Source organism: Schistocerca serialis, chromosome 5 (assembly GCF_023864345.2).
Source record: "Schistocerca serialis cubense isolate TAMUIC-IGC-003099 chromosome 5, iqSchSeri2.2, whole genome shotgun sequence".
NCBI classification, from domain to species: Eukaryota; Metazoa; Arthropoda; class Insecta; order Orthoptera; family Acrididae; genus Schistocerca; species Schistocerca serialis.
The window spans coordinates 263,044,763-263,071,674 of NC_064642.1; the positions used below are offsets into that span (position 1 = coordinate 263,044,763).

Genomic DNA, 26,912 nt, shown 5'->3' on the forward strand with positions numbered 1-26,912 from the left:
AGATGAACAGAACAAGCCAAGTTGACAACACAGGTGGCACTGAACTGGCAATGAGTGGCACTATACATGCCTGTCAGTAGAAACGCGTACTACACAAGCTCCACCCATGGAAATGTTATTCAGTTTTTTTTTTTTTTTTTTTTTTTTTTTTTTTTTTTCCAAGAATAAATGGGCACTGTCTGTGTGGCTTTACTAGTAACTAACAAAATTCTGTCATCAGCATGTCAGCATGTTTAAAAAATAATAACTCTGACCTTGGTATCTGTTTTGTCAGGTATGTTAATTGGTTTATTCCTCAGAGCAGAAATATGCAGGAGGGAACTTCCTCTACGGAATGTTTTTGTCATTAAGCAGCCATTCAGTAATCTTTCTCCTCTTCCTCCTTCTGCTTGTTCTTCACTACCTTATTTTCAGAGACATCTCTCCCCAAACTTACTTCTTCATTTCTGTGATAGTGTTTCCACTCTTTTGCTACATTTATATACTTATGTATTTTCAAATTTCATCTATCACTTTCATGTTTCTGTATCTTATTGTGGCATTTCCTTCCTCTGGGTGTTTCTCCTCTATTACCTACATTTCTGTTTTACATCGTCTTTGTCTCAATTATCTGTTGATCTTACACTCTCATTCCGTTATCTCTGGCATATCAGTTACCCTCCATATCTCAGCCAATTTCCCAGGTCTACAACTATAATCTGTTGATGACATGTTAGTGTTGGTTTCTCCATTATTTTGTTCTAATGTTTTGCATTGACAAAATATTCTGGGTAACTTTTCTGGTTATTCTTTCATAATACTGTTTCCTCTAACCCTATTCACTACTCTGGCACATGAAAGAAGCTCTCTATCTCAAAGCTACTACTTTTGTCATTTTTTTTCCCCCTTGTATTTATTTATTTTCTCCCATTGTGTCACAGCTGCAGTAGAATGTGTAGGATTGTTTTTTTTTTCCCTTTTCTTTTAATGCTACACCCAGGCTTTCAGTTCAGTATTAGGAATATCTCTTTTGGATGTCTTGCATATATAGACTGTTCTGTGAGCAGATTGAGTGAATCAACATTGCAAAAAATTTAATCAACCAACAGGAAACATAAGCTTCCTAACACGTATCATATATTTTATAAATATCTTTTGCTAACAGTTGAAATTAAAATAATGTAAATTGGCCATCTTTATTCATCCTCTAAATTCAGTGTGATGCTGTTAACTGTATGTCTGAATAACTTTTTTGTTGTTCTTTCAGGATTTTACACCTGTTCATAAAACTGATGATATAATATGCACTCCCAGGCAGCCTGTAGAAAACAACTGTAATACAGTAAATGGAAACAAGTCATACCACTGTACAAACTGTGAGGATTCCACAGAAAATCCACTGAGTAAAAGTAATTTTTCCCACAAAATAAGTGAACGTGGTCACATGCAAACTGTACAAAATTTGGGAAATTGCATGGACACACGCAGATCTAGCATTAATCAAAGAAAACTTCTTACATGTAAGCGTAAATTAATAGTTGCTGAAGTACAAAATAAGATGTGTAGGTCTGGTAAAATATCAAAGAAAACATATGAAAAAATAACAAACAAATATCACTACAGATGCCTGCCACATGGAAGAAAATACCTCCTCCGTAGCACATCAGATGCACGATTATTACGAAAGAATAATCAGTGCAAGAAAGAACCAAGGGTGACTTCAGTTAACATTAGAGACAATGATAGAATAATGATACATCAGAGAAAGCAGCCTTTACAAACCAAAAGGAAACAAAATGTTTTGAATAAGAAAAATAACCTTCTTTATTGTCAGGGCAAAAAGAATTCATCCAATTGCAGCAAACAGAATCAAGAAGGAAAGGGTAGTAAAGAGGTTGGCTCATGTACGGAATATGCTGTACAGAATATTGTATTAGAACCTGAACCTTGTTTCAAGTACTGCAGAAATGAAAGTGCAGTGGATGTGGAAAAGAACAAACAATGTGACACACTACTAAAATTGCCTTACAAGGAACCATGTCCAGTTGTTAGAGATATAAGATCAGGCAACGTCTTAAAGAACTGTGCAAACAGATTACGAAAGTCAAAGCAGCGAATATGTTGTCAAGATATTAGTGATACAGAAAGACCAAAGAAAAAATCAGAAAATCCTCCTCCACCAAAGGTGAGTAGTATATCAAATACATATCATTTAGTTAAATTATGACATGCTCATATGCCTTGCTATAAAACTAAACGATCATTCAGTTTTTAAATGTCCTAGCACTGAGCTTCTCAAGTTCGTCAATTTATGCTTGACTTGGTATGAATGGTGACTATTTCTTGTACATCTGGAGAAATGTTCTTTGTGATGTAATTAAGAATTCAGCTTTTGTGTAAAATTAAAGGTGTATACTGACCTGTAAATTTACCACCACTTCTTTCTTATGCCAGCAGTACTTGCACAAATAAACCATTAATTTATTCATTTTTTTCCTCTCTGTGAAACTCTGTCTCCATAATTACCATTTTATAATGTTGTTGTTGTCATCGTCATCATCTTTGGAACTGGTCTGATGAAACTCTCCATGCTGTTCTACCCTTTGTGAGTCGCTTCATCTCTGTTTAACCACTGCACTCTATATCTATTTGGACAATGTTGCTGTACTCAAGTCTTAGTAACTTCTACCTCACACATTTCCAGCCATTACTAAATGAAGTATTCCATGATGCCTTAGTGTGTTTTTTATCAGCCTAGCCCCTCTTTTACTCAAGTTGTACCATAAATTTCTTTTCACCCCAATTCAATTAAGTACCTCTTCATTAGTTATTCTTAGGTGGTACTATATTTCAGAAGCTTTTATCCTCTTCTTATCTGAATTGTGTATCATCCACAGTGCTCTTTGGACAAAGCTACAATTCAGACAACTACCTTCACAAAAGATATCCTAACACTTGAATTTATATCCAGTGTTAACAAAATTCACTTTCTCAGAAACTTGTTTGTTGTTAGTACCAGTCTGCATTTTTTACCCCTCTACTTTGGCCATCATCTGTTACTTTGATGTCTAGATAATAATCTACTACTTTTAGGTACTAATTTCCTAAGCTTATCCCCTCAGCATCACCAGATGTAATTCAGTTGCACTCCATTATCTTTGTTTTACTTTTGTTGTTATTCATTCCAGTTAACGTTGTCAAAATCTTTCCCAAAATCTGCAAATGCTATATCATCAGTCTATCTTCTAAGATAATTATTGCTTCACATTGCAACCACCCCCTGTTGTTTATTGAATAATTCACTTGGCTGTTGGGCTAATGAAAGAAAAGAGATGGGAATTACTTCCAGGTGTGTAGACGGTTATTGAATTATACTGTGTGCCTGAACTGACCAACACACTGCTACCTATGTTTATAGGAAGCAAAATGTTATGCTATTTCTGTAATGATAAAAAATTGCTTAATGGAAACACAGTTTATTAAGTCTTGAGACAAGTAAATGGTTCCTATTGTTTCTTACACAGTCTCACAGCACTCATTCCATCTGGCAACAATGAGAAGTTTAACTTGAAAATTATGTTAAGAAGAATTAAACTGACTCACTAGCTCACAATATAGCTTATTCCAATATCCGGTACTACTGACAGTCAGTCACCTTTATAATATTAAAACTTCCAGATAGCATTAATGTGCCACACATATAATATTCTGTGATCTCTTTTTCACTTATAATTTTTGATTCTTTGCAAATACATTGACAAAACTTCTTCCATATTTATAGAAACACTTCCTCCCTTCACTTTACTTTTCAAAATCTTAATACTGCACATACTTCTTCAACAAGTTAAACTTTCCTTGACACTGACTGCACCCTGGCCTTAATCATCGGCTGAACTGCCTCTCCTGCATCGGCCAAGCATTAATCCCCACTTGTTAATGCAAATTGTTACCTCTGGAACCTTCTGAAGGCCAGCGATACGGGTATGCCCTGGAAGTTTGTGTTCATAATAGATTATTTGCTAATGGAAGTGCTTGATTGTGAAAAAAGAGGTTCTGGTGTTTTGACCTTCCAGGGGTGTTTTTTAAATTTAGAAGTCTTAAAACTTTATTTTAATGCCCTTTTTTTGTCAGACGTACTGGTATGGCATACCGGCGCGTACTGTCACAAATCAAGCACTGAGTAGGGGTATCGACAATGATACCCTTACATCTTCACACCTTCTTTGTTTTGCAGAATTGTAATGTTTTGATAAAATAACAAAACTCAAATCCCAAAAAATCAGTGCCCTCGACTGTTACTATGTAGCTAGACTCTAATTTATGGCTTTACACTTCTATAATCCTTTGAGCAGTTTAATTACATTTACTCATTCACACTCAAGATGTTTACACATTTAATTGACAATTTTTGTTTACTCGATTATTAGCAGGGAAACAACCATCAAGTCACCGAAATACAAAATTTAAGGGTGCTTAAGCATAATATTGATTCGAGTGGTCTAGTCTCATTATTCTGATAGTCAATGCAAAAACAATATTTAAATCATGAAATGTAAATGAATACTACAGAAATGCTGTTGTGTTACACAGTGTAAATGCACTAACACTTGTATAAATATGGACATAATACACAAGAAATAACTAGAATAAAGATAACATTTGCAGATTTTAAACAAATTCACCTTAACTTTGTAGTAACCTATTATTCAAAATTATGGATGGTGATGAAACATATCCCTTTGAAAATCCATTACTTCAGTCAAACATCAGATGCATTTTCCAAATTAGGCGGGGAACTCAATTGTTTATGTACATCACAAAATGCAAGAAAGTCATTTTGTTGCTCCATTTCTTCAGTTGGTTAGTCATTTAATTACCCTATGACAAAATGATAATTCTAAGCAAGACATCACAAAACATTAACAGAAGATATTCCAAACAGTAAAATCTTGTATTATTTTTTAAAGTTTGCTGAAATAAAACACACAGTGGCAAATAAATAGCACTGGGCAGTCTCACTCCGTGTAATATTGACCTTTGAGCATCGTAATAAAAAAAAAAAAAAAAAAAAAAAAAAAAAAAAAAAAAAAAAAAAAAATTACACAACCACTCACATGCTATAGCATCAATGTGGATGCCCCTTTTGAGTGCTCATTTGGCAGTCTTGCCAGCTATTCAGATGTGTTCATCTAATTCCCCACTGCTGCAAGCCATGGGCTGCCACATTTTGGTGCTCTGGGTCCTTGTTGGCCATCTACAGCACACTACTTTATGTTTTTTTACCAGTACAGCCCTGTTGACTGCTACCACCTGTTATCACTGTGCTCTTTACAACACGTGTAACAATTTTCAGTACCCATTCGCTTAACACACACATATGAAAAACAGGCAGACAAAGTTGTCACATTCTATATTGTTATTTGTCCCTGTTTACGCTTACTGCTGTTTGTATGGCACTTAGCCTAGGCTCTGCTGCATAGATTTAAACACACACACAAAAAAGAGCATCATGCAGGCAACGGAGGGCATCGCTGTAGTGCTCTTTGGTGATTGTTTGACCCTGTGAGTTGTGCTTATGGTGTATCACATGATGGGAGTGAAAGAAAGCAGTCAGCATCACTTTGATGTTGATGATGACTGGGATATGGTTTACAAGCCCATACCCGTGCAACCAGGACTCATCACCAGTGGTTGTGGTGTTCATGAAGTTAGGGTCACTGTTTGCAGACTCCAACATGTCCTGTGAGACTTCAACATGAAGTTGCTTTTCCACCGTTAACAGCTTCGGCACAAATATCATCAACACTGTCTTCATCGCCAAATTTTCAGTCACAATGGAATGTGCCAAAAAGTGCTGGTACCCATCTCTTCCGCAATTTCTCTGATAGTCACACATCCACACAGCATTCCCTTTGGCACTGACCTGGTCATTTCAACATGTTGATGGCTGGTTGGAGTGTGGCTCACTCTCCACCAGTGTGCAGCCGTCTTTAAACCGGTTATACGACTCTTTAATCTGTGTGATGCCCATAGCATTGTCCCTGAAAGCAGTCCGAATCCTCTGAATGGTTTCCACCTGGCTATCACTCAGCTTCTGGCAAAATTTGATTTAGTAGCAGTGCTCCAGTCATTCCATAATTTCCCTTGCGATGAAAAACTGACGTGAGCACTACACTTAACATCACTCATTTGCTGCTTGCCAGCAACTGATGCTATCAACAGGTGGGAAAAAATTCACACATGTGCACCAAGGTTCAAAGTCAGCTCATGCAAGCACGCTAGATTCAGATCCATCAGATGCTTAAAAAAAAGGGGGGGGGGGTTCCGATACTTTTGTAATAGACCTTCACTTATCTCTTCTTTCTTCGTTCTCTATCTGTCCCAACATTGTCTCATCTGATCAGATGTCTTCGTATTTTGGAAGATAGATACCTCAAGACCCATTTTACTACATCCTCTTCCTCAATTGGATTACGTAAGTGCTAGTTATTATCGATTTCCTTCTCCAAAAATTATGTTAATGTACATAGGCCTCTGTGGAATATCCTTTATTACAAACACATCTGCAATGCCGTCCTGCGTGCGTTTTACTTTCTCGAAAATGGTGCCTCAAATTCAGCATATGTCATTCTTCCTTTTCTTTTTGCACTCCTCGGTTATAAGCATCTTTGTTCAAATGATTAGCAACAAAGAGATTCTTTCAACATCAGCCTGTAGTAATGGTAGTATACCACTAAAACTCCTAATGAAATCATCAGCATGGGCATCCCATGTAAGTTCGGATGTTTTTAACTGCATACTCTGTCGAAAGTGTGACTGTCTTTGCTCCACATTACTTATGTCACCATTGCCCGCACATGGCAAGCTGACCTTTGATCAGCTCTGGAGCAACACTTTGCATTATTTCAGGTTGCATTTGAGTCAGTGTATTTGGGACTGACATATAGATTCCATTCAATGTCATGCAGTGACTGCAAGTAATTACTAGCTCCATAATCTGAGTCATCTGTGCCATTAGCTGTCCACCTTTAGCAACCACTTTCTGCACCTTCAGATCCAGACTCGTAATATAAGAACAACGTGTTCATACCTTTCTATCTTGAGGTCAACTTCTGGAGGTGTTTGTGTCAGTACAGGATTATTCAAAAAAATGTTTACAAACTGACATTGCACATCGGGCATACAACAAGGGTTAGTAATCGCATAGGAACCGGCAGTCGCAATGGCCATCCGGGACTAATAAATGAAATTGCAGTTATTTACCCTCAGACTACAAATGGATGCCCACTACAGGAGGTGCTCAAAGTTTTGTCCAGATGCATCGAGACATGCCTCACATTGACGATGTGTTGAAGATACCTGGTGTATTTCGAAGACATTCTGCTGCCGCAGCAATCGCAGCAATCCTGCCCACTAAGCCCTCCAGCGATGTAACAGTTGTTTCGTACACAAGACCATTCAGATACAGTCACAGGAAAAACTTGATTGGGGACAAATCGGGTGAGCGTGATGGATCAATCCAGCTGCCAGGAAAGATTACCTGCTGATGGTGTCCTCAGTTGTCTGCTGAAACGAGCCGGGGCTCCCTCGTGCTGAAATTGAACGCAGTGATGAATAGGCATGGTAACATTATTCAGCAGGTCCTGCAGGACATCCCGCAGGAATACAAGATACATGTGACCATCAAGTCGGTTCCAGATAGAGTACAGCTCAATTAAATAGTCTCTGACCTATACATTAAGAGTAAATTTGCGTTGTGAGGCATGTGCACGATACAGTGGCATGGCTTCTCGTCCATTGCAAATGGCGATGCCATAGATCAAATGCATCTCAGCCATTAATTGGTACGTATAGATACCCATGTTACTCCCAGTGCTTCCATAACATGAATGGTGATGGCCTCAATGCCCTCCGCCCGTGTTTGTATGGCAATGCCCTCTTGTGACACTAGTGCCCTCTTGTGATGTTTGACACCCAGTTCCTGTGTGATTAGTGTTCCTTATTTGCATGCCCAATGTGCCCTGTCAAATTGTAAACATTTTTTTGAATTGCCTGGTATTTTGCAACACTGACTTATTAAAATGTTGGTTCTGCAATATTCACATCTGTCAGTACCTCCTTTCTTTGGAATTGATATTATTACAGTCTTCTTGACTTCTGAGCATATTTTGCCTGTCATTATGCATTTTCCCAAGGAACTCAGTAATTCTGAGTCATCTACTCCAGGTACCTTGTTTCAGTTCTTTCAGTGTTCTGTCAAATTATTCTTGTAGTTCCATACCTCCCATCTCATTTTCGTATAATCCATCTTCTCTTTCTATAATATTGTCTTCCATTTGGTTATCTTTGTATAGCTGTTCTATATGTTCTTTCCACCTCCATGCATTCCCTTCTTTGCTTAGTACTGAATTTGTGATGTTCAGGAGCAATTTTGCTTCTGTCCAAAGGGTTCTTTAATTTCCTATAGGCAGCCTGTATCTTTCTCAGTCATGCATGCTTTACAGCTTTGCATTCCTCCTCTGGCCATTCCTGCTTAGCAATTTTCCACTGTCAGTCTCATTTTTTAGACATCAGTTTTCCCTTTTGCCTGCTTTATATTTGTATTTTCTCTTTTTGTCAATTACATTCAACATCTCGTGTGTTACTCAAGGATTTCTGCCGGGCCTTGTGTTTTTGCTTATTTGTTTCCCTGCTACCTTCACTATTTTATCTCTGGAAGCTACTCACTGCCTTGTATTGTATTCCATTCCCCCATTTCTGCAAATGTTGTCTAATACTCCCTTCGTAGTTCTCAACAACCAGTGGTTCTTTCAGTTTATTGAGGTCCAGTCTCCTCAATTTTCTACCCGTCTGGAATTTCTTTAGTTTCAATCTAGAGTTGGTAACCATTAAATTATTGTCAGAGTCAACATCTGTTACTGGAAATTTTTTGCAGTGTTTTGAAATCTCTGTCCTACCGTCATATAATCTGTTTGAAACCTTCCTTTGCCTGCAAGTGTTTTCCAAACACCTTCATTCATGATAATTAAACCAAGTGTCTGGAATTATTAAATTGTACTCTGTGCATAATACTACCAGGTGGCTTCTTTCTTTCATTTCTTTCCCCTGATCCATGTTTTCGTGCTATTTTCCCCCCTATTCATTTTTTTAGTGTCAATTTCCAGTCCTCATGTGCAATAAAATGTTTGTCTCCATTGATGTATTCAATCATTTCTCGTAGCAGATCATTTTTTCATGCCACTTTGTAACGATACATGTTGAATGTTACTTAACTTAAGTTTCTTCTGCTTGGTCCATTGATGAATGAATGCGAAATTTTCATGCTTCATAAAATTTATTCACATTAATTGACATCCAAACTGCACACTCATCATATAAACAAAACAAGGACAGACTTCACTTATCTCTTTGACTTCCAAGAGTAACTTCAATACTGACTTGTCACAGCATCACTGCATCACTTTATATAGAATTTTAACAATAGCTTCCTAAATAAAGCATTATTAATTTTGTAATTAAACTTTACAAAACATAAAGAAACAGCCGAATAAGGTATAAAGTACAGTATTGATGGCAATCTTTTATAGTAATATCTTTAATTTTCCATAAGAAAATCATTCTGAACTTTAATTACAATAATGTCTCTTGTATTATTTTAGTTAACGTAATCAATTACAGTTTGGATTTGGTTACTAACATTCAATGGCAGTACAGAGGTCATACTTTATCCGAATACACACATAAAATGCACAAATAAGGCCTCAAATTCTGGAAATTGGAGAACTGTGGGATGTAAACAATTGGAGAGTTAATTAGATGTGTAATTACAAAGAAAATTAATTGCAGAGGATGACATGAAAATAAATAACAAATGAAAATACATTGCTGGATAATAACTTTTAAGCTGTTTCTCAAGATAGTGCAAATTAGAACAGCATGCCACCCTCCACCTCAAAACACTATCCAATCTCCTGGTTTCCCACCTCCAGAAAGGCAACCCACTCACCCTCCACAACCTTTCCAGCAAACCTCAACCTCCTCTCATTGCACACAGACCCAGTCTCTCCCATCTACTCAATCTCCCACTTCCAGGTCCACTCCCCCCAAAACCTCAAAATTCTAATCAATACAATCTGGAACCACAACACCCTAATTCAGTAGTTAACCTTTCCTCCAAACCTCTCTCCCAATCCGAAACCTCTGTCCTATCCAAAGGCCTCACCTTCAGCCCTACTCTCAGATTCAACCAAACAGCCCTCGTCAAAGATTTACTGTCCTACACTCAAATTCTCTGCTGGAAATATCACTTTGCCATGAAGAAAAATAACCGTAATCCTACTCCTAATGATCCAACTCCCCAAGACACCATCCAAATTGAACCCTGCCTGGAACAGTTCCGTCCTCCGTCACAGTGGGACCCACCTCCTCTTCCTCAAAATCACCCTCTCCAAACCTTCCAGGAATTTCTCACTTCCAGCCTTGCCTCTCAATCCTTCTTGAAAAATCTTAATCCTACCCCCAACATCACCACTGCTGAAGCCCAGGCTATCCGTGATCTGAAGGCTGACCGATCCATCGTCATTCTTCCAGCGGACAAGGGTTCCACTTGATTGTCGGGAGTATGTGGCTGAGGGACTGCGTCAGCTTTCAGACAACACTACATACAAAGTTTGCCAAGGTAATCCCATTCCTGATGTCCAGGCATAGCTTCAAGGAATCCTCAGAACCTTAGGCCCCCTACAAAACCTTTCACCTGACTCCATCAACCTCCTGACGCCACCGACACCCCGCACCCCTACCTTCCACCTACTTCCTAAAATTCACAAACCCAATCATCCCGGCGGCCCCATTGTAGCTGGTTACCAAGCCCCCACAGAACGTATCTCTGCCTATGTAGATCAACACCTTCAACCCATTACAAGCGGTCTCCCATCCTTCATCAAAGACACCAACCACTTTCTCAAATGCCTGGATTCCTTACCCAATCAGTTACCCCCAGAAACCATCCTTTTAACCATTGATGCCACTTCCTTATACACAAATATTCCACACGTCCAGGGCGTCGCTGCGATGGAGCACTTCCTCTCACGCTGATCTCCTGCCACCCTACCTAAAACCTCTTTTCTTATCACCTTAGCCAGCTTCATCCTGACTCACAGTTTCTTCATTTTCGAAATCCAGACATACCAACAATTAAGAGGAACAGCCATGGGTACCAGGATGACCCCCTCGTACGCCAACCTATTTATAGGTCGCTTAGAGGAAGCCTTCTTGGTTACCCAGGCCTGCCAACCCAAAGTTTGGTACAGATTTATTGATGACATCTTCGTGATCTGGACTCATGGTGAAGAAGAACTCCAAAATTTCCTCTTCAACCTCAACTCCTTTGGTTCAATCAGATTCACCTGGTCCTACTCCAAATCCCATGCCACTTTCCTTGACGTTGACCTCCATCTGTCCAATGGCCAGCTTCACACATCCGTCCACATCAAACACACCGACAAGAAACAGTACGACAATTATGACAGCTGCCACCCGTTCCATATCAAACGGTCCCTTCCGTACAGCCTAGGTCTTCGTGGCAAACGAATCTGCTCCAGTCTGGAATCCCTGAACCATTACACCAACAACCTGAAAATAGCTTTCGCATCCCGCAACTACCCTTCCGACCTGTTACAGAAGCAAATAACCAGAGCCACTTCCTCATCCCCTCAAACCCAGAACCTCTCACAGAAGAACCCCAAAAGTGCCCCACTTGTGAAAGGATACTTTCCGCGACTGGACCAGACTCTGAATGTGGCTCTCCAGCATGGATACGACTTCCTCAGATCCTGCCCTGAAATGAGATCCATCCTTCATGAAATCCTCCCCACTCCACCAAGAGTGTCTTTCCGCCGTCCACCTAACCTTCATAATCTCTTGGTTCATCCCTATGAAATCCCCAAACTACCTTCCCTATCCTCTGGTTCCTACCCTTGTAACGGCCCCCGGTGGCTAAACATGCGTTGGTGCATGACCAGAACATCTTGGCATAGTGTTACACCGTCCGGGTTATCTGGATACTTCAGCCGGCCGGAGAGGCCGTGCGGTTCTGGGCACTGCAGTCTGGAGCCGAGCGATCGCTACAGTCGCAGGTTCGAATCCTGCCTCGGGTTTGGATGTGTGTGATGTCCTTAAGTTAGTTAGGGTTAATTAGTTCTACGTTCTAGGCGACTGATGACCTCAGAAGTTAAGTCGCATAGTGCTCAGAGCCATTTTGGATACTTCCCACTAACACCAACCTATCAGAACTCCGGAGATGGGAACTTGCCCTTCAGTATATCCTCTCTTCCCGTTACCCACCAGGCCTCAACCTCTGCTAATTTCAAGTTGCTGCCGCTCATACCTCACCTGTCATTCAACAACATCTATGCCTCTGTACTTCCGCCTTGACTGACACCTCTGCCCAAACTCTTTGCCTTTACAAATACCTGCTTGTGTCGGTATATGTGCGCATATCTGTGTGTGTGTGTCTGTGTGTGTGTGTGTGTGCGCGCGCGTTTGTGTACCTGTCCTTTTTTCCCCCTAAGGTAAGTCTTCCGCTCCTGGGATTGGAATGAGTCCTTACCCTCTCCCTTAAAACCCACATCCATTTTGTGTGTGTGTTTGTGTTTATTTGTGTGTCTATCAACATACCAATGCTTTCATTTGGTAAGTTACATCATCTTTGTTTATAGATATATTTTTCCCATGTGGAATGTTTCCCACATAAACACAAACATACACACAAAATTCAAGCTTTCGCAACCTACAGTTGCTTCGTCAGGAAAGAGGGAAGGAGAGGGAAAGACAAAAGGATGTGGGTTTTAAGGGAGAGGGTAAGGAGTCATTCCAATCCCGGGAGCGGAAAGACTTACCTTAGGGGGAAAAAAACACGGGTATACACTCGCGCACACACACACATATCCATCCACACATATACAGACACAAGCAGACATATTTAAAGACAAAGAGTTTGGGCAGAGATGTCAGTCGAGGCGGAAGTGCAGAGGCAAAGATGTTGTTGAATTACAGGTGAGGTATGAGTGGCGGCAACTTGAAATTAACGGAGATTGAAGCCTGGTGGGTAACGGGAAGAGAGGATATATTGAAGAGCAAGTTCCCATCTCCGGAGTTCGGATAGGTTGGTGTTGTTGGGAAGTATCCAGATAACCAGGACGGTGTAACACTGTGCCAAGATGTGGTGGCCGTGCACCAAGGCATGTTTAGCCACAGCGTGATCCTCATTACCAACAAACACTGTCTGCCTGTGTCCATTCATGCGAATGGACAGTTTGTTGCTGGTCATTCCCACATAGAATGCATCACAGTGTAGGCAAGTCAGTTGGTAAATCACGTGGGTGCTTTCACACGTGGCTCTGCCTTTGATCGTGTACACCTTCCGGGTTACAGGACTGGAGTAGGTGGTGGTGGGAGGGTGCATGGGACATGTTTTACACCGGGGGCGGTTACAAGGATAGGAGCCAGAGGGTAGGGAAGGTGGTTTGGGGATTTCATAGGAATGAACTAACAGGTTACGAAGGTTAGGTGGACGGCGGAATGACACTCTTGGTGGAGTGGGGAGGATTTCATGAAGGATGGATCTCATTTCAGGGCAGGATTTGAGGAAGTCGTATCCCTGCTGGAGAGCCACATTCAGAGTCTGGTCCAGTCCCGGAAAGTATCCTGTCACAAGTGGGGCACTTTTGTGGTTCTTCTGTGGGAGGTTCTGGGTTTGAGGGGATGAGGAAGTGGCTCTGGTTATTTGCTTCTGTACCAGCTCAGGAGGATAGTTACAGGATGCGAAAGCTGTTGTCACGTTGTTGGTGTAATGGTTCAGGGATTCCGGACTGGAGCAGATTCGTTTGCCACGAAGACCTGGCTGTAGGGAAGGGACCGTTTGATGTGGAATGGGTGGCAGCTGTCATAATGGAGGTACTGTTGCTTGTTGGTGGGTTTGATGTGGACGGATGTGTGAAGCTGGCCATTAGACAGATGGAGGTCAACATCAAGGAAAGTGGCGTGGGATTTGGAATAGGACCAGGTGAATGTGATGGAACCAAAGGAGTTGAGGTTGGAGAGGAAATTCTGGAGGTCTTCTTCACTGTGAGTCCAAATCATGAAGATGTCATCAATAAATCTGTACCAAACTTTGGGTTGGCAGGCCTGGGTAACCAAGAAGGCTTCCTCTAGGCGACCCATGAATAGGTTGACATACGAGGGGGCCATCCTAGTACCCATGGCTGTTCCCTTTAATTGTTGGTATGTCTGGCCTTCAAAAGTGAAGAAGTTGTGAGTCAGGATGAAGCTAGCTAAGGTAATGAGGAAAGAGGTTTTAGGTAGGGTGGCAGGTGATCGGCGTGAAAGGAAATGCTCCATCGCAGCGAGGCCCTGGACGTGCGGGATATTTGTGTATAAGGAAGTGGCATCAATGGTTACAAGGATGGTTTCCGGGGGTAACAGATTGGGTAAGGATTCCAGGCGTTCGAGAAAGTGGTTGGTGTCTTTGATGAAGGATGGGAGACCGCTTGTAATGGGTTGAAGGTGTTGATCTACATAGGCAGAGATACGTTCTGTGGGGGCTTGGTAACCAGCTACAATGGGGCCGCCGGGATGATTGGGTTTGTGAATTTTAGGAAGAAGGTAGAAGGTAGGGGTGCGAGGTGTCGGTGGCGTCAGGAGGTTGATGGAGTCAGGTGAAAGGTTTTGCAGGGGGCCTAAGGTTCTGAGGATTCCTTGAAGCTCCGCCTGGACATCGGGAATGGGATTACCTTGGCAAACTTTGTATGTGGTGTTGTCTGAAAGCTGACGCAGTCCCTCAGCCACATACTCCCGACGATCAAGTACCACGGTCGTGGAACCCTTGTCCGCTGGAAGAATGACGATGGATCGGTCAGCCTTCAGATCACGGATAGCCTGGGCTTCAGCAGTGGTGATGTTGGTAGTAGGATTAAGGTTTTTTAAGAAGGATTGAAATGCAAGGCTGGAAGTGAGAAATTCCTGGAAGGTTTGGAGAGGGTGATTTTGAGGAAGAGGAGGTGGGTCCCACTGCAACGGAGGACGGAACTGTTCCAGGCGGGGTTCAATTTGGATAGTGTCCTGGGGAGTTGGATCATTAGGAGTAGGATTAGGATCATTTTTCTTCGTGGCAAAGTGATATTTCCAGCAGAGAGTACGAGAGTAGGACAGTAAATCTTTGACAAGGGCTGTTTGGTTGAATCTGGGAGTGGGGCTGAAGGTGAGGCCTTTGGATAGGACAGAGGTTTTGGATTGGGAGAGAGGTTTGGAGGAAAGGTTAACTCTGAATTAGGGTGTTGTGGTTCCAGATTGTGTTGATTGGAATTTTGAGGTTTTGGAGGGAGTGAAGCTGGAAGTGGGAGATTGAGTAGATGGGAGAGACTGGGTTTGTGTGCAATGAGAGGAGGTTGAGGTTTGCTGGAAAGGTTGTGAAGGGTGAGTGAGTTGCCTTTCCGGAGGTGGGAAACCAGGAGATTGGATAGTTTTTTGAGGTGGAGGGTGGCATGCTGTTCTAATTTGCGGTTGGCCTGTAGGATGATGCTCTGAACAGCCGGTGTGGATGTGGGAGAGGAAAGATTAAGGACTTTTATTAAGGATAGGAGATGACGGGTGTGTTCATTGGCTAAGTTGATGTGTAGGTGAAGGATTAGGTGGGTGAGGGCAATGGATTGTTCAGTTTGGAAACGTATCTGCTCCAGTCCGGAATCCCTGTACCATTACACCAACAACGTGACAACAGCTTTCGCATCCCGTAACTACCCTCCCGACCTGGTACAGAGGCAAATAACCAGAGCCACTTCCTCATCCCCTCAAACCCAGAACCTCCCACAGAAGAACTACAAAAGTGCCCCACTTGTGGGAATGACCAGCAACAAACTGTCCATTCGCATGAATGGACACAGGCAGACAGTGTTTGTTGGTAATGAGGATCACGCTGTGGCTAAACATGCCTTGGTGCACGGCCACCACATCTTGGCACAGTGTTACACCGTCCCGGTTATCTGGATACTTCCCAACAACACCAACCTATCCGAACTCCGGAGATGGGAACTTGCTCTTCAATATATCCTCTCTTCCCGTTACCCACCAGGCTTCAATCTCCGTTAATTTCAAGTTGCCGCCACTCATACCTCACCTGTAATTCAACAACATCTTTGCCTCTGCACTTCCGCCTCGACTGACATCTCTGCCCAAACTCTTTGTCTTTAAATATGTCTGCTTGTGTCTGTATATGTGTGGATGGATATGTGTGTGTGTGCGCGAGTGTATACCCGTGTTTTTTTCCCCCTAAGGTAAGTCTTTCCGCTCCCGGGATTGGAATGACTCCTTACCCTCTCCCTTAAAACCCACATCCTTTCGTCTTTCCCTCTCCTTCCCTCTTTCCTGATGAGGCAACAGTTTGTTGCGAAAGCTTGAATTTTGTGTGTATGTTTGTGTGTCTATCGACCTGCCAGCGCTTTCGTTTGGTAAGTCACATCATCTTTGTTTTTATATATATATAAACAAAGATGGTGTGTGTGTGTGTGTGTGTGTATATATATATATATATATATATATATATATATATATATATATATATATATATATATATATATATATATATATAAAAATAAGGTGGTATCGGACATTTCATATGAGTCCTGGGGGGGGAGTCTGTATTGTTATAACTTTCTACATTCGTGGAGACACCAGGCACATAAACTTGTACTATTGTGGTGAGTGTTGCGTTATCCTTACTACAATAATGTGATGTCTACATCTTACCCACATTTGTATTCTGTTACTAATTTAAGGGGTTGGATATATTCATAAGCCACATTCTATAGTTTTGAGATACAGTGACTTTAAAGTTTCATGGAAGTATAAAAATGTTGAAGACAATATAGACACTTTCTTTTTGCTTTTAATTATACTTTAATACACTGCAAACCTTGTGTAGAATGTAAAATCTTCTTTCTGTTATGTAATATTAATTTGAGAGTCATTTTAATTATGGTGTGGTCGAAAATGGCTTATGACTGTATCTCACTGAAAATAATTTAGAACACATAATACATTTTTAAGGTTTTATTTTGAAAATTATGTAACAACTAGTAATTTTTAACAATATTTGCACTTTCACATACACACATACATAACAGATAAGTCAGTCAATACTTTATTTACACTGTAAATGTGAAATCAAGGAAGTTCTATGTCATCATCGTTCACATTATTTCGAGCACATGACTGAAAAAAGCACATGACTGCGGGTATATATGCTGTAAGAAACAGTACGTCATCAATTTTTTTCTGATTAATTTGAAGTGGCTTTCTATATTTTATTGACAGCTGAAATAGATCTGGTTCAGTAGGTCTTCCTTTCCTCTTGTTATGTAGATACACTTATGTGAAGGTTCCTATATCTAGGAAACAGTGCTTCACTTTTAGTGTGGAGGGATCTTTACACTCAGAATTAAATTGAGTCGCTTCACTAAAGCGAATGGGATCTCCAGAGATTAATGACTTCAGATCACCTATGATTCTAAAGTTTTGTCTGTGTATTTTCATCACAATGAAATTTTTTGGACTACCAGATTCTGCCCATTCATCTGGCGTGTATATTATTGGATGCCTGTTTCTCACATAAAATTCAATGCGACCAGAATCACGATCACAAGAAAGTCTAATATGACCTACCATAGGGAAATAATGCTGCACAGATTCAAATCTTTTGGTGGCAACGAGAGTCCCTTCCAGGGCAATAAGAGACCAATTCTTTGCCTGGCCCTTACAGTTACCTGTGATTATGTGGAGATTTTGGGCTTGAGTGATAGTTATCTCTAAGTATTTTAATAAACAGCTCCCAACTTCATCTGAATGCCTTCCTCCATTCTTCTCACTCCACAGAAACATGTATCCCTTATCTCACCCACTATCATGGATACCGTAGTTATATGTCCATATTTTTCACTTGTAGAATGCTGGACCAATTGTTAATTTTGGCATGGGAGACATTTGTTGCATGTCCATTGCTGTTACGTGGTGCTCTTTCACATTCTCGTTAGCCAGAGAAGTTAATGACATGATCATATTTTGCCCGCTGTCAGCCTTTCTTAGGTGCAACTCTCTTTTTTTTCTACACATAATTCTGGGTTGCTCGTTGCTGTTAGAAAGGCATCACATGTTGAACAGATGTTGCTTTTTGGCAGTTTGAAGCCTATGTTAAATTCGGACACAAAAATTGCCCTGAATTTGCTTTGTGATACAGTGGGGACACCATTTCCTTGCAGTATTCAGAGTATTTTGTTGGGGTTCTGCTGCCTGCTATAGTGACTGTTATATTTTGGTATAACATGGAGAAAGGCTCTGACACCTTGCACAGCTTCGTCTTGAAATTTATATGGATGGTTGCAATGTTTGCCTGGGGGGAGGGGGGGGGGGGAAGAAGAAGAAGCACATGAGTAGATACATTACTACGTGTTGTATAATAACAACATTATTTTATTTGATGAAAATGGATACCTTATAGTAAAATTTAATATACAAACCTCTTCCATCTTCTTTTGGAACTGCGTGACCCAGCTTCATTCGCTGATGCCAATTCCTCACTCTTCTTGTATAGCTCTGTAAGCCATGAATCCTGATGTAAGCTTGCTTGCAAATCATGACTTCCATTCCATTTACTTTCACACTCTATGAAAATGGCACAGCTCTAGTCTTTTTTGTACAGCTGTGAAAGAAAGAAATGTAAAGCAGAACAAGGTAAAGTAAATTTGGACCAATTGATCCATTCGTGTTTAAAAAAGGTGAAACGAACCATAGCTTTTTTTATCATACAACACATTAGGTAAGTATTCTGGGCATTAAAGTTTCCTTTGTCCCAAAAGGAGTGAAAAATATTTTCTTCTTCTCTTTAAACAGAAACACCCTTTGAACATGTCTACTCAACACATTCCTAATGTTTCATAAGGTGAACTACGGAAGGGTCAGTAGAACTTTGTGAAACACCCTCTAGTTGCTTCTTGTCACATAATTGGGTAAAGAGAGTGGGCATTCAGCTGCTCACTCTTCAGTTTGCAGACCTACAAAGGAGAGGAGTGCACAATTACAATCTGATGACTTGCCTTCCCTCGCGCCTCTGCTCTCCACCCCACATAACCCTCCAGCCTGTCACGTTCCAGAGTATAATTTATTCCTTAATACGATACTACTGCAGTTATATGTGATACACAAATTTAACATTTGTTCTTAGACATCTTCTTGAACGTTAAACATAAATTTTGTACTATTAAAAGACTATTTTTAATAATCTGTGACTTTTCCTTCACTTGCAACGCAGAAACTATCAGTCCTACGGAAAAAATGAATAGGACAATTTTTGTAGGAAATTTAATGTAGTTTAATTTTGTAATGGTAAACATTTGTTCTAGAAGCCACAGTTTTTGTGTTATTGAAGAAAACCTAAAAAAGTTACTCTTAGATACCCTCTTATCTCCTTGCTCACACCCCATTGGTTCGGATTTTCAGTAGGTTATTCTTGACATTCCCCACTTGCACTGTACAAAAATTTGCAGCTACACAAATTTTTCTCTTATTCAACCTTTTTTTGGTCTTTGATGATTGGGCTGTAATGCAGGAGCAGGTCTAATAATGAATAAAAAAAGTAAGAATGTGTGAAACTACTATGAACATTGTAGTGAATGGATTATTGTAGCCGAGGTTGGAAGCGAACACCCACCACAGTAGTAAATGTTTATACGATAACCAACTCCACAGACAGTGAAAATACTGCGACTGGCTCTGTGGATTATGAAGAGATTGAAAGAACATACGATGAGATAAAAGAAGTTATTCGGATAGTAATGGGAGAGGTAAATATAATTGTGAAGGTGGAATGGAATGTAGTAGTAGGAAAAGGAAGACGGGGGGGAGGGGGGGGGGGGTAGTAGTAGGAGAACATAGATGGGGGAAAGGAATGAAAGAGGAACCTGTCCTGCTAGAATGGTGTACAGAGGACAATTTCATCATTGCTAACATTTTGTTTAAGAATCATTAGAGGAGGTCATATATAGGGTCTGTCCCAGAAGTTCCCTGAAAGTTGTGGAGAAGGGTGAATAATGGTGTTCGGATGATTGCAGAGGATTCTGGAACATCAAAAACAAACATTCACCGCATTTTAACTGAGGATCTTCAAATGAAGAAAGTGTGCGAAAATGGTGCCAAAAGTCCTGACGAGTTAGATGAAAGAGCAGTGTTTGTTGAAGTGCAAGGAATTGCATGAGCGCTATAAAACAGCCCAGAATTTTTGTACAGAGTGAGCAGTGGGGATGAGACATGTATTTTTGGGTACGATCCCAAAACAAAGTGTCAAAGCAGTGAAAGTCACATGGAGGAGTCTCCTAGCCCAAAATAGCAAGGGTGAGCAAATCACAAATCAAAGGAATGCTCATTCTGTTTTTTTAGCATAAAAGGTATAGTTCACAGTGAATTTGTGCCACAACGACAAGCAGCCGACAAGAAGTGTTACTGTGAAATGCTCAAACAGTTGTGCAACATGGTTCAACGCATCCAAAAAGAAATTCCTGACAATTGGATCGTGCACCATGACAGTGCGTCAGGCCACACCACACCCATCATCTCCAAGTTGCTGGGCAAAATGGGTGTGGTAGTGTTGCCCCAGCTGCTGTATAGCACCGATCTGGCACCAGTGAACTTCTTTTTGCTCCCAAGGATTAAAAGAAATCTGAAAGGGACTCGACGTGGCACACTGGAGGCAGTAAAAGCCACTTCGGGGACCGCACTGAAGGAGATTCCCATTGAAGACTTCCAGGGTGCCCTAAGTGATTGGGTGAAGCATTGGCAACAATGCATTGAAGCAGAGGGACAATACTTTCAAAAGTTCTGAAAAGATTGTAAACTTAATTAAATTTAAAAAAATATTCTGGGAACTTTTGGGACAGACTGTGCATGTTAAAGTGATCTGAAGACACTGGAAGGTTTTAAACTGATTATATAATAGTAAGAGTTGACAGACACAGAGAGGGAGATGTGACCTTTGACCATAGGGGCTATGAACTGTAGACTAAAACTGAAGAAGAAATTGCAAACAGGTAGGAAATTAGGGAGATATGACCTGGATAAGTTGAAAGAACCAGACGTTGAGTTTCAAAGAGAGCATTAGGTGATGATTAACTGAAACAGGGGAAATTAATACAGCAGAATGCAAATGGGTAGCATTAAGAGAAGATATAGTGAAGGCAGTAGATTATCAAGTAGGTAAAATGGTGAGGCCTAGTAGAAATCCTTGGATAACACAAGAGACAGTGAATTTAATTGATGAAAGGAGAAAACATAAAAATGCAGCAAATGAAGCAGGTGAAAGGGAATACAAAGACAGAGAGATTGGCAGAAAGTGCAAAATGGCTAAACAGGAGTTGCTAGAGGACAAATTTTAAGTCCATAAAACAAGGCTGGCCACAGCATGCCAAACTCCACACATGCAACATGTCCAGGCCATGGATGTGCCGAGGCCTGGTCTGTCACTCAGCTTTGCTCATTCCTTCTCAGAAGTACCCAGGACAGCACGACATTTCATTTAGCATTGCGGTGCGGCAGTTTCCAGTCTGCACCACTCTCTGAGTTCGGCAGCATTTTCACGTCAGCGTTGTTTATCCTTCACTATTTGTTCGTAATATGACGGACTTTACAGATCCAGTGGCTGTTTGTGATCTGTTGTCATAATCCTTTAAAATGAATGAGAATGACAGAAGAGGGGACAAGAACTCTCAGTTCACGTAAGTGACAAGTACTGCTTATTTGCTACGAATTGACGTTATAATACCATGCAGGAAGAATTTAAACTTTTAGATGACAAGGAAAGAGCAAAAAATTACTATTGACAGATGGGATTAATTGTACTGTGCTTCAAGAAGCACTTTGTGCTAAATTTGCAGGCATGAAGCACTTGAAGGAATAGCAACATTTCTGAAGTCACACTCATTTTTCCATATTCAGTTTCAACAGTTTTCAATAGAAATGAACAAAGAGTATGGAGGCTTCATATATTGCCGCTGAGTGTGTGGGTTAAGTCTGGGGGGCCTGCCTGGAACGATTTTTTTGTTTAAATCTTGCTATTGTTGAATTTATGAAGGAAAGAAAAAGAAGTATTAGGTAACTTCTTTCTGATTTGATGTTCATGCATTTAAGAAAGAAAATCACATTGTAGAAGAACACTTTCGACTAGGAATCCAGTTCCCTAAGCTCACTGGTATTAAAGAAAGAGTGAGATTTGAAGAATTCATTGTGGCCTTGCAAGAGTTACAACAATAATTTTATAAAGGTTTTGAGGGCATGTCAGTCTTTCATATGTTTTTGAGACCATTTGCCGTTTAAGTTGAAAGCGCCCCTGTGTATGTGCAGATGTAACTGATTGACCTGCAAGGTGATTCCAGTTTTAATTACATATCTTTGTATATTACAACTGTCCCTGACATCCACATTACTTTTCTCAGGTGGATTGTCCAAGTTCCCGTAAAGAGGTTGCAAAAGTGCTACAATATTTCGATCGACATATTTGTGTGAAAGACCTTTTTTGGATTATGAAACTAAATACATCACTATTATATGTAACTTAGTGCAAAACTCTGTGGTCTGCATCTGTTCATATGCCAGTAGTTTGTCCCAGATAAAAATCAAATTTCGTCTTCATTGTGCTAAAAATAATTAATTAATACTGAAAACTTGTGTGTTTGTGATCTGTGTTGTTTGAGAAATTTGAAATATGAAATATGCAGCATGTCTGTACTGCCATTTAAATGTGGCATGTTCGCTGTTTTTATACTTCAGAAGAAGGTCTTCTGGCCAAAAGCTAAAATTTATAGCAGTCTTGTCGTTGTGGCTACCTGTGGCTCAATGCCTCTTCTATATGGCGAGCAGCAATCTATACTTTGCACAACATTGTTATTATTCCATCCTGGACTTTCCGTTCTCAGAAATATCAGTTTTATACGTTGCAGTTACAAAATTTAGATACAGTTTTTTTACAGAAGAATGGAAAAACATGGTAGCCAACCTCGTGGAAGATCATTTTGAGTTCCAGAGAAATGTAAGAAAACTTGAGGCAATATAGGCAAGATACGTTAAAGAAAGTTAAACCTATGCACTCGTAGACTGAGCGAAAGCTTTTGACAGTGTTGATTGAGATACACTGTTGGAAATTTGAAGGTAGTAGGAATAAAATTCAGGGAACGAAAGGTTATTTACAACTTGTACAGAAACCAGACAGTTTGAAAGGGAAGGAGTAGTTGCAAAGGGAGTGAGACAGGGTTGTAACCTATCCCCATTGTTATTCAGTCTGTACATTGGGCAAGCCATAAAGAAAACCAAAGAAAAAACTGGGGAAAGAATTAAAGTTCAGGGAGAAAAAGAAAAACTGTGAGGTTTGCAAATGACAGTGTCATTCTGTCAGAGACAATAAAGGACCTGGAAGAGCACTTGAACAGAGTGGACAGTCTCTTGAAAGGAGGGTATAAGATGAACATTAACGAAAGCAAAACAAAGGTAATGGAATGTAGTCAAATTAAATCAGGAGATGCTGAGGGAATTATATTAGGACATGAGACACTAAATTTAGTAGATGAATGTTGTTATTTGGGTAGCAAAATAACAGTTGATGGACACTGTAAGGAGAATATAACATACAGACTAGCTATAACAAGAAAAGCATTTGTGAAGAAAAAAAGAAGGGATTTGTTAACATCAGCTATACATTTAAGGGATAGAAAGTCTTTGTTGGAGGTATTTGTTTGAAGTGTAACCTTGTGTAGAAGTGAAATGTGGACCATAAGCAGTTCAAACAAGAGAAGAATAGAAGCTATTGAAACATGTTGCTACAGACGAATGCAGAATATTAGGTGGGTGGATCGTGTAACTAGTGAAGTAGTACTAAATAGAAATGGGCAGAAAAGAAATTTTTGGCCTAACTTGACTAACAGAAGGGGTCAGTTGGTAACATTGTGACAACAAGGAATTGTCAGTTTAGTATTGGAGATAAGTATGCAGGGTAAAAATTTAGGATAAAGAACAAGATAAGTGTACAGTAATCAGTTTCAAATGGATGTGTGTTGCATTACTTGAAGTGAAGAGTTTTGTACACTATGGAGTAGTGTTGAGAGGTGCATCAAACTAGTCTTCAGTTCAAACAACAACAAGAAGAATTTTTAACATGTTGCAGCCCTATCAGCAACTGTGATAAATTAATACTGTGATAAATTAAATTAATCCGCCTCAATTGCGAAAAGTTACTGGTCTTTACCCAGGTTTCAGCTAGAGTAATCTAGCCTTCTTCAGAAGCATAAAATAAATCAATACATGCCAGAATAAGGTACTGTCAAACATAAAAAGCTAAAGTACCATGGTACCACGTCAAGCTACATTCCTTAGCTGAGGAACAGCCCCGGCCCCACTTCATAGAAAGTGGTCGGTTCGCCGCAGACGTTGCGTTTCTATGTTTGATCATTCCTTATTCTGCCATATATTAGTTTATTTTATGCTTCTGAAGAAGGCTATATTACTCTTGCTGAAACCTGGGTAAAGACCAGTAACTTCTCGCAACTGAGACGGATCTATGACGTATTAACAACAACAACAAGGCTTATTTTTTTGTTCCAACATCCCGTGTAATCTAACCCCTTTCAAATTTGCAGGTGTATAGGTGGTATAAAGCTTTCTTGTAGCATTTTATATGAATCAGTACACATACAGAGAAAAAGAAACAAAGTTCACAGCTGAGATACTCATCTATTGACCACTTGCTAGATGACTGTGCTGCACCTTTTCAGTTATGTAACAACACAATGCTACCGTAATAAATATATTCAGAAACTTGGAAAACAAATTACAGATGATGGATATTGTACAACTTAACGTAAAAGAACGTTTAAAATAACTAATTGTAATTTTTACAAATTACTGTTTAACTGCTTGGGTTTCAGTTGACTTTTGCAAAGCTCTTTCTGCTCAAACACACAGATATTAATTATCCTCATCCATATCATTTAATTTATATCTTATATTATTTAATGTATTTTGTGTGAATTATCCAAGAATTAGGTGACAGGTCAATCCTTACCAGACTGACTGTTATACTTAGATGCTTCCAGATGTAAATCGCATTCGGAAGGACGACGGTTCAATCCCGTCTCCGGCCATCCTGATTTAGGTTTTCCGTGATTTCCCTAAATCGCTACAGGCAAATGCCGGGATGGTTCCTGTGAAAGGGCACGGCCGATTTCCTTCCCCATCCTTCCCTCACCCGAGCTTGCGCTCCGTCTCTAATGACCTCGTTGTCGACGGGACGTTAAACACTAATCTCCTCCTCCTCCTCCTCCAGATGTAAATGATAATGTCAGATTACAAATAATGGTTGGAGTAAAGATAAGAATCCACTGTATTATTGAGGTGTGTAATTGTTGACAAACACCTAAATCAGACTGAAAGTGCTGCTAAGCTGGACAAGTTCAGTTAACAGAAAACACACACACACACACACACACACACACACACACACACACACACACACACACACCTGCACAACAACATTGTACCAATATTGTAGTTCAACTAGGGAGAGGAGTTATATAAGTTGAAGTGAGACAGAGAATTACAGGAAGAAGTGGACTGGGAAAGGCAATATAAAAGGGAGAATGTGGGGAGGAGGGTGCAAATGTAAAAGGAGTGACAAGTTTGGAGGTGAATATAGGACAGGGTAGTAGAAAACCTCCTGTTCTCAGTCTCCTAGCGTCTGTCCCACACTCCCTTCCATTCTTGTCCCCCCCCCCCCCCCCACCCCCCCACCCACCCACCCACCCACCCACCCGCCCACCTACCTGTCTTCATTCAGTATACTCTCAAACCCTCCACACAGTTTCCCTTTTCCTCTGTGCTGCCACCTCCTCCTTCCACCTCCTTGTTTTGTCCACCACACATAATTCCACTTACCTTCACCAGATTGAGCTTGCCTGTGCCACATTCCTTTTCTTTGCTCTTGCTGCCTTCCTCTTCCAGTAAACAGCCACACTTCCCTCCAATCCTCCTTTTCACTCCCTATCGCCCATTCTCCTCTCATTCATGCCACCTGACATAAACCATCACTTCAGTGAAGTAAAAGTGCTGCTACACTGGAACCGCCTGGGATGGTGTTCCCATTCAGGTGTGTGTGTGTGTGTGTGTGTGTGTGTGTGTGTGTGTGTGTGTGTGTGTGTTTCTGTTCACTCTGTAGTATGACTCATCGAGAATTATAGCAACCATTTCTTTCTTGTTTATGTACATGTTGACCACTCAATACCACAACAATGTAGTGAATTGTTACCTTCACTCCTTTCAGTTTTTATATTCTCCTAAGGGTTTCCCCTTACCATATTATGTGTTTACCAAATTATATTTGTTGTTCTACTAATATAGGTAACTGTTCCAAACATATCGATAATAAACCGATTTCAGCTAGCTTGAAACTCTATCTACTCCATATAAATTCACTTTTTATACGATATCTGCTATGGGCTATATTGGAAAGTTTAGTCTGATGGGTGTATTTCTGGTAACTGCAACTAAACTGAGCTAAAAGCTCCTAAACCTGTCCTGTTTTGTTCTCTTGTAAAGTAAACACATATTTTAAAACACTATTTTGTATTTGGAATACGACAGAAGTTTTGGTAAAATTACTTGCTTACTTGAAACATAAATTTCGTTTTTACTGCTCTCATATTGTTACAGCAATGAAAAAAGCTTAGCCCATAAAGTTGACAATGCTAATTAATTTTGTCATTGAAGCCTGGTCTAATGCATTTAGTTTTGTTTCAGAGTACACTTGTTACACAGTGATGCACATTTCCCAAAACTTTTGCACAGTTGTTAGT

General features: G+C 40.3%; 1 protein-coding gene across 3 annotated transcripts in view; it reads left to right on the top strand.

Moving 5' to 3' along the window:
• The window catches only part of LOC126481631 (uncharacterized), a 259,917-nt gene that overhangs the window by 133,891 nt on the left and 99,114 nt on the right, over nt 1-26,912 (top strand). For 2 of the 3 annotated variants that reach the window (XM_050105528.1, XM_050105529.1), the window contains exon 8: nt 1,247-2,164. The exons of the other annotated variant lie outside the window; for it this stretch is intronic. In XM_050105528.1, the coding sequence (XP_049961485.1) occupies nt 1,247-2,164 (918 nt within the window). The remainder of the gene's footprint in view (nt 1-1,246; nt 2,165-26,912) is intronic. 3 annotated transcript variants of the gene reach the window in all.